The sequence below is a fragment of the Erigeron canadensis genome, chromosome 7, assembly GCF_010389155.1.
Source record: "Erigeron canadensis isolate Cc75 chromosome 7, C_canadensis_v1, whole genome shotgun sequence".
Taxonomy (NCBI): domain Eukaryota; kingdom Viridiplantae; phylum Streptophyta; class Magnoliopsida; order Asterales; family Asteraceae; genus Erigeron; species Erigeron canadensis.
In genome coordinates, this window is record NC_057767.1 from 6,429,455 (window position 1) to 6,444,606 (window position 15,152).

Below are 15,152 nucleotides of genomic sequence, written 5' to 3' on the forward strand. Positions count from 1 at the left end.
TATCTCACGTGTATAAAACAAGCAGCTATGAGGAGTAGGTTGATAATCATCAAAAGATATTCTCATCATAATGTATAAAAAGATATGCGGATCAACCCAACCTAACCGGTGCATTTGACCCAAACAAATTTGAACTGAAGGTCTTTTTGTGTAGCCACAAAGCCATTGAATCTAAGATTTGGTTGAGAGTTCAGGATTTGAACTAATAGGAGTTCAAAAGATTCAAAAATAGGTTGGGCAAAAGGCAATCAGAATTAACATATGGGCTATGACACGGGGCAATCATATGTCTTAATTACACAATGGCATGCATCACTGATGCGTGGTTTTAGTCCTGTGAACTGATCCCGCCATGAACTTCACATAGTCACGATACTTCAAAAATCACTCGATTGCGAGTCATGCTTCATTGCAGCCACAAGCCCACAACCTTCCTTCAAAGGTCAAACTATCATTTGGTTTCCAGTAAGAATTTGGATCACAATAATTGGTTATACCAATCTACTATTGGCTTTGTCAGCACGTGCTTTCCGAACTGCTGCTTGAATATGTCTTTCATGTTCATTGAGCATGTCTACTGTGTTTCCACCAGGTCGCATCAACGGTCCAGAATAAACCCTGTTTATCCTCTTTGCATGGGCCTGTAAGTGACTCATAATTTGGTTAAATGTTCTTTATAGAGAAAACTATAGAAATAGTAGGCAAAAATTGACTCATTTACTAATGAATGAGACGCTCAAGTTATGTTTTATGTGTAACAGGTCAAAGTCATTTAAGGGGAGGGGGAGCATGTCATGTAATGCCCCAAAGTTTTATATATATATATATATATATACACACACACAAACATATATACAACCATTTAGATCATTTAATTTAAAGATTTTGTATAAAATGTCTTAGAAATACACAAAATAAAAATAAAATGTTTGCGGATCAACCCTGCCCAACCTCTTTTGACCAGCGTCAAAGTAACTCGCCTTGACCCAAAGCTATTTTGTCCAACCACCCAACCTGCTTAAAATGTTATTTTGCTACTTGTAGTTCTAGTGAACTTTGCAGCAAACTTACCATGGTGGGTTTGCCTGTCCTTTGATCAAGCTTTGTGGATTCTTGTACTGGATCTATGTTGTTCATTGGTCTTTTGGGTGCAGGATCATTATGTAAAAGTGCCATTCTTAAACTCGCACCCATCATGTCATCCTTTAGGATGTTCTTGGTCAATGATGCTGCAGCACTTTGGTGGATCTCTGAGTTAGAATAGTAAAACCCTTTCTTGCCTATTCTGACTTCCCCTTGAGGATTGTAATTTCTTACATTCAACTGACCCTGCAATGTGTAAGTTAGCCATAATCAAGAAGACGGATATCAAGAAGAAACTGAAATGTTATGCGGAGTGGATTGATCCAGGCGAAGCGGGTCAAAATTTAGACAAAGTTTCATATATTTGGGTTGTGGACTATATGTTTGCAAGGATGACAAAGTAGCCTCCCATGAAGCGGGAGACCGAGGCTTGGCCGTATGGAACTTTTAAGCATGACATTTTTTCTGTTGACAAAGTCCTCGGTGAGCATGTTGGTGGTAATATGCTTAGGAATCGATAATTTACTCTATTTATGTCCTGAATTTGACAATAACTTAATAAGTCTCAAAATCAAATTCTTTGTAGTGTGCCTGTGTATTAAACACATCAAATTGATCTGCTGAACCACCCAATTTGGGTTCTTCTATATTTGTTCAAGTTTGTAGATGTTGCTATTGTTTTGTGCGAGTTTGAACTTTGAACTAGGATTTGAATGTCGATTTCCCAACACATATAACCTACTAAATCGTTTGATTAAGTTTACTAAAGTAATAAATAGTTTTAAGTAATCATAAACATGTGTTTCATGTCAACCCAACCAGACCCATCCACCCTTTTTACTAATTACCCAACCTACCCATCTTGCCATTTCTTCTGATAATATTCAAGTTGTCGAAAAGGTACCTGTACTTTAGATTGTCCTTTAAATTCCGCGACACCAACCGTAACAGAGTCAGGAACATGTCCTTTCATCGCTTCAGCTTTCCGTCTGAAAACATTTAACCATAGAATATGAGGTTTATTAGTAGGTAATGAGAAATAGTGAAACACAGTTCCTTTCCTCCAGAAAAAAAGGCGTTTAAGTCAAACTAGAAAATTTGAAGTACCTTCTAGCCTCCTCTTCTCTGTACCTAGCATCAAACTCTTTGCTTGGAGGGTATACAGGTAAACTGGATGGATCACAAGGAAGAGGTTCCGTTGTGAAGAACTGAGACAAATACAGTTTCTATATTAGCAGGCAACTACAAAGAGCTACTAACCATGCCAATGATGACATGTGAATAGGTTGATATTGTTGATTAACTCATTACATGTTGATTAAAGTTTCAAAAACTACAAAACAGTATTTCTGGTTTATGTAAACCCAGCCTGACCCGTTTCAACTCATCTAAACAAAGAAATGTTTTGACCTACTATCCAATCTACTCTACCCCATTAGTTGTTGGCTTTTTGCCACCTCCCATTTAGAATGTATAACCATTTGGTACAAGGAGGTCAATAAGTATCTTTTTGTTTTTGAAGAAAATAAGCCGAGTTCAACCATACCTCACTAGCAAGTGCAGAAGTTGCAGTACCACGTGCATCTGGTTCAATTGCAAGGAGGGTATCCAAAAGAGCTAAAGCAGAAGCAGGCATGTATTGTTGGAATGTTTCAGTGATACGACGCTCATAAGGATGCTGAGGCCTAAAACTTGTTGCATGAGGCAGCTTTGATCTACTCCAGTATTCCTCTGATGGTGAACCACAAAGCTTGAAGATCTTATGTATTTGCTCAACCTAAGAGATGATTTGAACCTATATATTAGAAGCTAATGAAACAGGGGGCAATATTGATGCGCAAGAAATGTTAGTTCTAGAATATAATTTGAAGTGCATACGAAAACACAGAGGTTCAAATCTATGAGAAAAAGGCCACAACAAGAAGCCAAGATGGCTAGTAAAAGATTTGAGAAGATTTGAAAACTAACAAGGGTTGGAAAGGTCCAGTAGTATCTGGGTAGCGCAACTACCAAGGGTTGCGGGTACAAATCCAATGAGGACAAAAGCGTATTCAAGATTTTTTATACGCGTGAGTTTTATCTGCTAAAAATAATGAAGTTCATCAACTCGTGGTTTCCTGCCATTACTGTTACTTTAAGAACTCAAAAAGTTGTGTCATACTTTAAGCAAGATGTTTCAATCAGTGCAGATACACCATATGATATAAATAAGAGAAACTCTTAGCATACCTCAGTTCTTCCTGGCATGATAGGCCTTCCCACAAAAAGTTCTGCAAGGATGCAGCCTATGCTCCACATATCAATGGCAACACCATATGATGTTGAACCAAATAAAAGTTCAGGAGCCCTATACCATAGAGTTACAACACGACTTGTTAATGGTTCTTTTTGGCCAGGCTCAAATCGTGCAGCCAGACCAAAATCTCCAATCTTGAGAATTCCATCGTTTTCAACTAGAATATTTGACCCCTTAAGGTCTCGATGTAGAACACCACGAGCATGACAATGCTCCATTCCACGAAGAAGTTGTTGCATATAACACTTGATCTACAAGAATATTCCCCAACAAAATGCAAAATGCAAACATTAAAGGGACATCAGCCAGGATCCTAACTCCAAATTATAGATTATATTTTAAACATGATTCAGCCTATTCCCTAAAAAAGATGTGGGTTCGGGTTATGCTTTAATTCTTGCTGGCTGATTTAAAAACTGAGTCAAAAAGGATATGGGCCAAATGGATTGAATAGGTCAAACAAGTTACCTCGAATGTAATTTAATGTTTACAAATTACAACCCAATTATGACATCTAAAATGTACTGACAGTATATGGATTCGGTAAACTTCTTTTTCAAAAATGAACAGAAAGTATCAGGGCTCAACCTGAAATGGCCATGCCCATTTTGAATTGTATCATAAAATACTCTTTTGACCATTTACTCAACCCACTGGAACAACTTATTTGGACACCTATAATAAGAGCCAAAAATAGTTTTTATCTCAAAAATGAAGAAAATAAAGAAAAAGAGACCTGTGGCAGTGTAAATTTCTTGACTTTTTGAGTATGTAAAAGCCCAGCAAGATCATGCTCCATATAATCAAATACAAGATATAAGGTGCCTGAAAACTTTGAAGTAACCAAAGCCTGAAGCTTCATACAATTTGGGTGGTCTAGCCTACGCAATATACAAATCTCCCTAGCCATGAAACGGACGCTTTCAGGGTCCATATTTGTGAACCGCACCTTCTTTATGGCAACAATTCTGTCATTTTGTAGATCACGGGCTTTGTAAACACTACTATATGTGCCTTGGCCAATCTGCAATATGAATATATCATATAAACTACACCTCGTCACTCTTTTTATTCTTCAAATGTCCCAAAATGTGTATTCCAAGGGGTGACTTAATGTCCCTTTTGCAAGTGATTATGTGACATTATAAATAATGAATAGTAATAATCAGGAAATAAGAGATAGTGTTATATACACTTCCGTGGTTTGGACTTGCACGTAAAATTAAAAATCTGACTATTTAAATAACGTCTTTGGAAATCAAATGAGAAATGCCTTGCGAAATGGGAGTAAGCGTCCCTTAAAAAAAAATAAAATAAGAGTAAGATAACTTTATTTTCCTCGTTTGTTGCAGATGATATGAAACTGATTATTCACAAGTAGAACATATTTTTCCGAACACTAAAACCTGATCATTGTAGCTTGGTGATCAAATCTGACCCCTAAACAGTAAAATGTACGTGTTTCATATCAAAGTAACTGGATATCGATGATGTTCATATGAACAACACAAAACCAAAACTAGGTACTAACCTTGTTTAGCATCTCATAAGAGTCTGCACTGCGTGGAACCCATCCTTGTATGGCCTCCGAAGCAACTGAGGTTAGCCATGATGGCCAACCGGCTGCTTTTTGTGCAGCTTGAGTCCCACCTACTATGCTTTTAATCTTTTGCATCCTTTTTGAACCAAGAACCCGTTCAGATAACGATAATCTATGGCTATCTTTTTGCTTTTCACCGTTTTTCGTTAACTTATTTACAGAACCATCATTGTTACCTTTTTGTGAAACACCCTCTTTATTTACCGGATCAGCCACTTGTATTCCAACAAACTTACTCTCATCTTCTTCTTTCTCATTATTTCCACAAGTTAATCTTGAGCAGATCCCACCCATTTTGAAAAAAAGATAATAAGGGTTTATCTCAAATAAATCGATATTCAATTGTTCAAAACCTCTAGCCGCTCAACTTGATAAATCTTTGAGCCTCATTAGTCGTTCGAGTGTGCCTTGATCAAAAATAATCGTTTATTGTAGCTTTTTCCGGGGAATGCAAAATGCTAGAGATTAATCAAGCATTTGACTTCCCCAAAACCTACAATTCCAAATCTTTTGACCCGAACAAAAATGGGAAAAAATTTATTATAAATATGTTCCAATACAAAGATTTTGATGATTTGACCAAAAATGTAAATCTCTTAATACAATAATCAACAGCATACCATTTTTGAAATATATAGTTTTCAAATCAGTGCAACCAAGAATTAAACAAAATATCGATAAGAAAAACCCAAAAATCAATGCAACAAAAAGGTTATCGATAATCAGAACACAAGACCAGAAATCATGCATCAAAATATCAAAATATTAAATAAATTAAATTCCACACAAATTTAAAATCAAATAAATTTGTATGAAAATAATTTATATATGAAATTTGATGCAAAGATTTCTGGTTGTTTCTGTAAGGTAACCAAGAATATGACGATGATGATTTGGTTCCAAATGATTTTGTTACACAACTGATTTTTATAACTAATTTGATGAAAAATGCCAAATATGGAAAGATTAGAAACATTAATATAAATAGATACGTATGGACTATAGTATATTGATTCATTATGTATGAAATTATCTATGATATGGGGGAAAAAATGATTATTAGCATATAAAGTTGATTATAAATCTTATTAAAATAGTGTAATTAATTATATGAAGTATGGAAATTTAGTCTTTAAAATATATATGGGGATTTAGATGAATAATTCAAAGGAAGCCCTATAAACACGTTCAACCAAATATTTTCTGTTTGCATATATCTGATTTTATACTATCAATGGCGGGAAGTGTATAGTTGCTTCAAATAGCTGTTAGTTTTATAGATTTAGTCCTCTAAATCTAGATGTTTGTTTTTCTCAGTCCTTGTAATAATAAATTGTGCATTTGGTTATTTTCTATTATCGTATCATTTATTTATCTAACCTTTATATCAAGGTAAATGTTGTTGGTATTATTGATCATATATATTTATATGGTTTTGTTAAACGAAGCCCTAAAAGCTTTTGTTAAAGTGCATTAATTAGTTATACACGTACTATAAAATCAAGGAGGTGAGTTTTTAATATGAAAATGTACAAGCCCTAAGAGCTTTGTATAACATTTTCCATATTTATAATTATTGGTTTATAGAATGTGTTTGATATAAATACAACCATAAAGATGAAAATGAGTGAAGATATTATTTATAGTCACATTAGTATTTTTTTTTTTATAACATATTTAAGAAAAAAAAAGAATGGGTGGAATTTTGGTTTTAACTTATTACTTTTGATATTCATAATGCATATTGTATAAAACTCGTGTTTGATAAATCATTATTTTCATACATGGATTAAAAGTATAGTTTACCTACTTTGCAGCTTATAGTTCGTCACACATTACTGCATATATACTTTAGAGTATTTGTTTAAATGATATGTTTTGAGCATATCTCATTTTATATTTTGGATTGTGTTTGGATTGATTATCCACATCTTTATATGTGTTATATTACTCTCGGTTATATTGAATGTGACTTCTATACTTACTTTAATAAGTAATAACCACAAACTAAACAACATACGGGTTATCTTTTTAGTTTTTCTTAGTGGCGCAATATAATGCAACATCCGTCAAAACACTAAATCCATAAGCTAACACGTGTACCCTCTTCACATGCAAACTACAAATTCGCCAAGTACCACCAGCAGCCCATAACAACAGAGCAGCTCATTTTCTGTCTTCTGATCGAATTTGTCATCACTCACACCGCCAACACACTCATCATTATCCACCCATCATTCAAAGCCCACACACACACGCTTATTCATCTCTCTATCTTTTTAATTAGTAAAATATGGTGATGATGGATAGTATTAATTCTGTTCTAAACTGGGTAGTACCACCTGCAAGTTTGGTGATGCTAGCTTTCTCATGGCCAGCCCTTACTTTGATCAAAGGGTGTGAATGGCTTTATTACTCCTTCGTTAATGAAGATATGTTTAACAAAGTTGTTGTTGTCACTGGTGCTTCCTCTGGAATTGGTGAGGTATGTATGTTACTTAGCTAATTCACTTGAATAGCATTAGAGCAATTAATAAGGCCTAGCTAGATCAACGGGTAACTGCTTGGAGACGGACTAGTGTGAATTTCTAACCTGGAGCGGAGGCAACTTCTAGGACAGTGTAGGGCTGTAGGCAACTTCTAAGACATAATTATTTAATAAAGTGTTAGTAAAATAGAATTTTATTAAAAATTTTTACTTTAATGGGTACAATGTAAATGTTTTACTGGCTAAAGTTTATACATTTATAGATTGGGGATGGCTCGGTTCGGAAAAAACCTTTGTACTATAGCTACCTTGCAATGAAAAGCATGGACTTAGTACCCGCCAGTCTCCCTACTGACTCCGCCCCTGGCTACCCACGAAGTTTTGGATTTTTAATGTATTTTGTTAGTAATAGTAACATAAAATTGAAATTTTTGCCTCCATATAACAACCATGGTTAAGTTGACATATTAAACACCAATGGGTTTGTTCCCCTTTCAAGTTCTTCTAGCTCTGCCCATGTTTCTAACACATATTTTCACTATATGCGTTTTCAGTTGTTACAACAGAATCAGGAATTAAATTAACTTGTTACAATTTCAAATGTGTTATGGCTATCTGTAAATATAACTTGTTTTTGTCAGCAAATTGCATACGAATATGCGAAGAAAAGAGCAAATCTTGTATTAGTTGCACGAAGAGATAACCGACTACATGGGATTAGTGAGAACGCTAGACGCCTGGGTGCACCAAATGTGTTGATAATGGCTGCAGATGTTGTCAAGGAGGAGGATTGCAGGAGATTTGTTAATGAGACCATCGGTTATTATGGGCAAAGTAATTGAATCCTCACATTATTCTTATGCTATGAATGAAAATGTATTATTTGAAGTGGCATAATATCCTTGTGAATTTTGTTATTATTTTAAATGTTCTTATTTTGCAGTCGATCATCTAGTAAACACAGCAAGCTTAGGGCACACCTTCTATTTCGATGAAGCAAATGATGCGTCGGTGTTCCCTATTTTGATGGTATAATTCAATTCTCAATGGGCTTCAAAAGAAATTTCAATGACTATCATAGACTTTAATATATGAAATTTGCTCACCATTAATTGCTTTTAAATCTCAGGATATTAATTTCTGGGGAAATGTGTATCCTACTTATGTGGCTCTTCCTTACCTAAGGCAGACTCATGGGCGGATTGTAGTTAATGCCGCAGTAGAGAACTGGTTACCTCTCCCTAGAATGAGCATATATTCGGTGAGTACATTTTGATCGATGACTCCATATACAGCTACTTCTCATATTAATTAGATATGGTAGTTTAGACTTTAGACCCATTTATTCAGATGATTTAACTGTAACAGTCACAACTTGGTAAATAAAGATATAGTACCAAAGGAAGCAGATCAAAAGGTCTCAAGTATATATGTTTGACGCATATTACCTTGAAGTCCATATGATTCAAATAAGTGTTATTAGTAACATGTTAATAACACTTACCAGTCCATACGCCCCTCCCTATGCACAGTACGTGGAAGTCAGACCAATTCAACGGAAGCTAAGAAGAGTGTCCATCGAAAGTGGAAATATGTACAAAGTTATGAAAATGACATTATTTTGTTATCATACTTTTTTCAATGTAAAATATATTTCTCAACACAGAACGTTGAGACCGAACCATACAGAATATAACGGATTTAGAGCCAAATCTATAACCCAATCCACCCTCTCCCATTTTTCCATCTCTTTGAAGGACGGAAGCAAAAGGGTGTATACAAAAATTGCTAAATGTTTTGCGAGCACATTAACTTCTACGAGACGTTGAGGTTAGAACTAAACAAAAATTGATCTATTGTCCTAATGTCTTCTTGACCAGGCTGCAAAAGCTGCTCTAGTTAACTTCTACGAGACGTTGAGGTTAGAACTAAACGGTGATGTAGGAATCACGATTGCTACACATGGCTGGATTGGTGCTGAGATGACCCGAGGGAAATTTATGCTAGAAGAAGGCGCCGAGATGCAGTGGAAGGAAGAAAGAGAGGTAAGCTTGTGCCCATCCATTTTTTATATCTATCTATGGTGGGAGCAGCTTGTTATATGTTAGCGACTCCTTTCCAGACGTGCGTTGCGTTTTACTTAAAATGTGGGCAGAATAAACAAAAATGGCCTGATTTGTCTTTTTATTGATTGCAAGGGTTCGTTTGGGAGTAAAAGTCAAAGTAAATAAGCAGTGGTGTCAAAAGATGACATAAGTTGGTGGACTCATGGACACTTTTGTGTTCTTGTCTTTGAACTTTATTATTACAGTACCAGATAGTTAAAACAGTTTTTTGGAATAGAATAGTTAGAGGCGGTAAGCATTTGATACTTTGACCGTTTGACCCATTACTTCATCGCTGTAATTAGTACGATATGTATTCTAGAATTTGTTATTTTAATAATATATAAATCTTTACAATCCACTTATTTTGCCACCTATGGGAGATACTTACTTTCTATTTGTTCCTCGTGATATGAAGCTACAAGCATCAGGTAGCCCAGTGGAAGAGTTTGCACGGTTGATTGTATCTGCAGCTGTTCGGGGCACTGAAAACGTGAAATTCCCAAGCTGGTATGATGTGTTCCTGTTGTACAGGGTATTTGCACCAGACATATTGACGTGGACATTCCGCTTGCTTTTGTCACGCCAAGGTATGAGGACAACTTCTTTTATTGGCACAGGAGCGCCTCTTTTAGAATCTCCGGCCCCTCCCAAACAATCTGCGATCGGAAGCCCTCAGCGATTCCCACGTAGCCCTCCTCAATTCCCACGCAGTCCTCCTCGAGTCCAGCTAAAGCTAATTCACGAATAGGGAAGTGGGAGGTTTGTATTTTACTCCTACAATTTCAATTTGTGTATGTTAATGACGATTTTAATGTGGTTTGTTTACTATCGAACAGTTTGAATAACCCATGCCCATGGCGAGTTGTGTATATTGGATTGGGAATAGTGTTCTTAAACAATGTTTTACCATGTTACAACCTGGAAATGTAAAAATGTGAACATAAGGACCCTTTAATGCATCATGATGTTTCAACATTTGATGGCTAGTTTTTCGTTATGATGGGTATTGGTTTGATAAGATGGACTCAAAATCGTGAACTTGCCACTTTCCAGCCAAATGGGTTGCTAAATAATCTCTCCTTGACTATCAACAAGGATGTGTCTTACCATGCTCGAGTAACCCAATATGGTCTCAAAGTGTACCATTTAGTCTAATTTACCAAATGTTGGTTTATCCATTCAGGGTGTATACATGTATCAACAAATGTTTGTACTTCCTTATGTACAGGTTCCTCTAACACAGTCTCCAAAAGATTAATATTAACCGTTGTCTGCTTCAGGTTAATCCTTGTTTAGGTGATTGAGCATTCAAAACGGTACGAGGTTGGGTAACTTTTTCATAATATAAACAAATTTATAGCATATACATTCATCAGTTTTTATTTGATTTCTGAAACTGACATAACTCAACCAGAAATATCTTGTAAAACTGTCAGTAAGGAAAAGAGATGACAACGTAGATACAACTTTAGGTAAAGAATGTATATATTACCAATGAACTGTCAGGGCGTTTCCAATAACGACGCTTAGTTAAACGTGTTAGTAGCGGCATAGAGAAAATCCAAGAAGCCCGTGCCCTTTAGGATCCCCTTACCGGTCAATAGTTCAAAATCTAGCACCAAGAGGAACCCGATAATAGCTGCCTTTCCATTTATCAACTCATTTTTTCTATTGAAACCAAATCCTGTCGACCCCTCATCAACCACCATTCTAACCTGAAAAATATAACAGATATAGTGGATAAATAACAGGGATACAGTACGAACTTTGTATCCTGCATTTGGTGTTGTGGTGTTCATTTCAAAGGGTTAAACGCATAACTAGGAACATATTTAGGTCGATTTCCTTTATAGGAAACCCAGAGTTGCAAATTGCTCAAATTTTAAAATATGTTGCTATTTGCATTAAATAACTGCGCTGCCTGAAATAGGAATCGACCTAGAGCAATGTTTCTTATCGTTGTTATTGATCTAAAAGCAAAAGAAAAAAATTCGGTAGTTTGTGACATACTATTGGTAAACTAATCAATATGGGTTTATACTTAGCAACACATGGCCACAATATGGGCCATATGTTTAAAATTTTAAAACTAGCTAGAAAACTGAATCGGGTCGACTTTTCAAACATTAATATGTATGAAGTTCAACACATGGGATCACTGCGACTTGAAGCCTCAATGGTCAGTTCCGTCTATTTCGTAAAGACTGTCTTTAATTCTTATGTTTTGGAAATACCGATAATAAGCTGGTGTAAGAAAGCTTATTATTTACATTTTAATATATATTTACCAAACTATCTCTAACTTCAAGAACTACATACCTCATCAACATTGACATCAGATGCCGTTATACCAGGTTTAGACATCCCACTAAAGACGATTTCTGCAGATGCATCAGCAGGTGCAGATCCTCCGATGCTTATGCAAATATTTTCACCATCAATTTTCACTGGATAAACAAATAAACCCCTCAATGCAGGTGTAAGCACTCTTAAAACAGGATTTTTTGGAAACCATTCTTTAATGGACCCATTTCGCAAATCGAATGTGCTGTCAGTTGATGGGCACATTATACAGCCATCCTGCACATGGTTCATAAGATAAGTAAAAGTCATTATCATGAAAATCTTCGGGGAAAAATAAGAATCAACCTGGATACGTTGCTAATCTTAAGACTTATGGAGTACTTTCATTTCTCATACAGTCCATCAGACTGCTTTCTAATATCCAACATGTTTTCTTTTTCATTACATGTTTAATACTGTACGTTTTATGCATTTGAATATGTAGGGCATTCAACAATCAAAGCCTAGTTTAGACAGATACGAAACAATAGCAACACACTCGAACTTGAATGGAAAAGGAAACAACAAACAGGATTTTGATACAAAAAGGTTTACAATTACATTAAGGTTGTATATATAGAGTCTAACTACTTGCTCCCAGAGTAAATTACCCTGATTTGCTTACCAGGGAAGGTGCCAACAGATCAATTTAAAATTCAGGCTTAGAAATTCCATATGGGCCAGGCCCATATTTCTAGTTTTTCGTAATTCCCACTGTCAACTCCGCAAGGAGATAGCACCCACTTGACCCCTGGCCGAGGCACTCGGGCTCTCCCAGACTTCTGATTTTTGGGCAGTGAATGTGTCATTGGACCCCCGAAGATTGGTTTAGGTTTACAAATGTGTTCTGTATTTGAAAGAGTGTCAGAAATGTATTGGTGGGTAGACAGGGTAATTTTAATGATTTGGGAATCATAATTAGACAACGTCTTTTAAGTTAGGGATAAGGAAGTAACTTAAAATTTATCTTAACAGTCAAATATCTTATTTGTCTTATTAGTCAAATATCTTATTCCTTGCTCTGCCAAATCTGATTAGTTTACTAAATATATTCAAAAAAAATTGTCATCATCATTCTGGGAAACCCAGAAACCATTGTTGCAATCTCTAAGCTGAATATCTGATGTCTCAATAATCAATCTGAATGCACATCTGAACACCTTTTACAACCCGTATAGAGCTAGCAAAATACGACATATAACTTTTCGGGGATAGTACAATTGAATGCATAAGTCATGATGTAGATTACAAAGGAAAAGCATTAGATGGTAAACCAGCATTTGGACTTAAATCAATTTCAGATTAAACCTACAATAAGTGAAATTTGGGTATTCAGAACCTTTTCATAGAAAAGTATCTTATTATATGGTTTGAAAACGTAAATAACTAGATTAAGGCATTTGACAACCATTTCAAAAAGTGATTATCTAAGTTCCCAGATGAACATAAACCGCAATTCCTAAAAAGACAGGTTTAGACAAGTTACATCGGCTATATGCTTTATGTTTTGCCCCAACATAAGTTATGAACTCCAAAAAATATCGATGTAAGCAAAGTACTTTCATATATTGTTCCAATATAGGCAATGTATATATACCGTATTTTCAAATTCTGTTCTAATAATAAGAAATACCTGTGTTTACTACCTGCGTGGACAAATATTATGATACAAGTCTTCATAAAAAAAGTCTTAATCTGGTAATCAAGTATCGTATGTTTGATATTGGAACAAAATTTGAAAGTATAATATGTTGGATTATATATGATTTGTATTATAAATATAATGAAAATATGATAATATTATAAGTATACCTGACGATACAGAGGACCCTGTAAGAGCAAGAATATTTGCCATTTGATTGTTGGGTTTCCAAAACGAGATGATTGTTTGATGATGGGATTGAGAATTATGGGAGAGAATTACACACGAAAAGAGGGTGAAGATTAGGGTTGAAATTCTTGTAAATGGCTCTCTATTTATAGAGAGAGCATTTACACTTTAGACCCTGGTGTTTGGTATGTGCGTTATAAGTCCCTATAGTTCCAATCATCTAATGGGAAACCCTATACTATGTCTTTAAGAGTAAATACACCCATCGTATATTTATTAGACATAGGGATTTTAGTTATCGTCAATTATCATATCACTAATGATAAACGATAAGTGACGGTCACATTTAACGTGGTTCCAACATAATAATAAATAACTACATTGATATTCACTATTTTATAGAGTTCATTACCTAAGACAAAACAAAAAGTATATGACCAATTTATAATAGCTTACACCCTAAACCCTAAATCAGCAAGGTTGGATAATTGGTTAACACCCTTGCTTCTTTTGGAGACAGAGGTCAAGGGTTCTATACTTCTATCTGCATACCTACCAAAGCTGGAGGTCCTTTTCTATCTTAGATAGAACCTGAAAGTAGTCTCCCTACACCGTCGTGGCAGGGGTAAGGTTGCCTCCATCTTAATATCCCTCATACACCGTCGAGGTATTGGGACCCAAAACCCGTGAAAGACGGCATTGGATGCTTACTTACTTACTTTTCTATACCTTAAACCCTCTTTTTCAATAGTCATTTTGCAAACCCAAAACCTATTTTGCAAACTATCCCTTCATGACATAACCTACACCTCTAAAAACTAGTTAATGTCAAACTAATTACCACCTAAACATACATCAACATCAAACTTAACCTACAAAATTAACCATAAAAATGTATACTAAAATATATAACCAGAAAAAAGAAAGGTCAAAAACCTGAGTAAGTTTAGCATTGATCAAGCCTTCACTATAAGCACCTTCAGCAGGTGATCTATTTTCAATAGCAAAAACTTCATCTTTATACCATAACAACAATATTGTCTCCCCATCTTGAATTATCACTCTCCTTTCGCCTTTCGGCAATGCCGACAACGGCACGACCGGAACCCAGTTCCGTCTGTCCTCCGACGACACGCCGCCGGAGGACGAAACCTCAGCTGCTTTGCATACTACTGTTCCATTTTTTCTTGTACTTAAACTTATGGGTTTTGTGGGTTGTGTGTTTTGGTAGCTTGACAGTACATGGGGTGGTTTACGACGGATGTATGGGCCGGAAAACAGGCCGGACGTGAGCTTAGTGGCGGCCGTTGCGGCAGCCATGGTTTGTTGTTATATGGGAATGTGATTAAATTTTGTATGTGTGTGGGTGTTATCTGGAAATGAGGAAAGAATGTGATAGATTC

General features: G+C 35.7%; 3 protein-coding genes across 3 annotated transcripts; 1 reads left to right on the forward strand and 2 right to left on the reverse strand.

Moving 5' to 3' along the window:
• Positions 1-474: 474 nt before the first annotated feature.
• Positions 475-5,300, reverse strand: LOC122608646 (probable serine/threonine-protein kinase At1g09600). Its single transcript, XM_043781739.1, has 8 exons — positions 4,911-5,300; positions 4,116-4,403; positions 3,313-3,630; positions 2,630-2,860; positions 2,191-2,291; positions 1,988-2,072; positions 1,072-1,329; positions 475-641 (listed from the first exon to the last, which is right to left on the reverse strand). The coding sequence occupies exons 1-8, from the start codon at positions 5,271-5,273 to the stop codon at positions 492-494; spliced, it is 1,794 nt and encodes a 597-aa protein (XP_043637674.1). The 5' UTR covers positions 5,274-5,300; the 3' UTR covers positions 475-491.
• A 1,972-nt stretch (positions 5,301-7,272) lies between these two features.
• LOC122608856 (11-beta-hydroxysteroid dehydrogenase B) lies at positions 7,273-10,323 on the forward strand. Its single transcript, XM_043781931.1, has 6 exons — positions 7,273-7,464; positions 8,109-8,301; positions 8,411-8,496; positions 8,597-8,728; positions 9,348-9,512; positions 9,991-10,323. The coding sequence occupies exons 1-6, from the start codon at positions 7,273-7,275 to the stop codon at positions 10,321-10,323; spliced, it is 1,101 nt and encodes a 366-aa protein (XP_043637866.1).
• Positions 10,324-10,899: 576 nt separating this feature from the next.
• Positions 10,900-15,152, reverse strand: LOC122608004. The gene is made up of 3 exons (XM_043781084.1): positions 14,686-15,152; positions 11,895-12,155; positions 10,900-11,290 (listed from the first exon to the last, which is right to left on the reverse strand). The coding sequence occupies exons 1-3, from the start codon at positions 15,067-15,069 to the stop codon at positions 11,102-11,104; spliced, it is 834 nt and encodes a 277-aa protein (XP_043637019.1). The 5' UTR covers positions 15,070-15,152; the 3' UTR covers positions 10,900-11,101.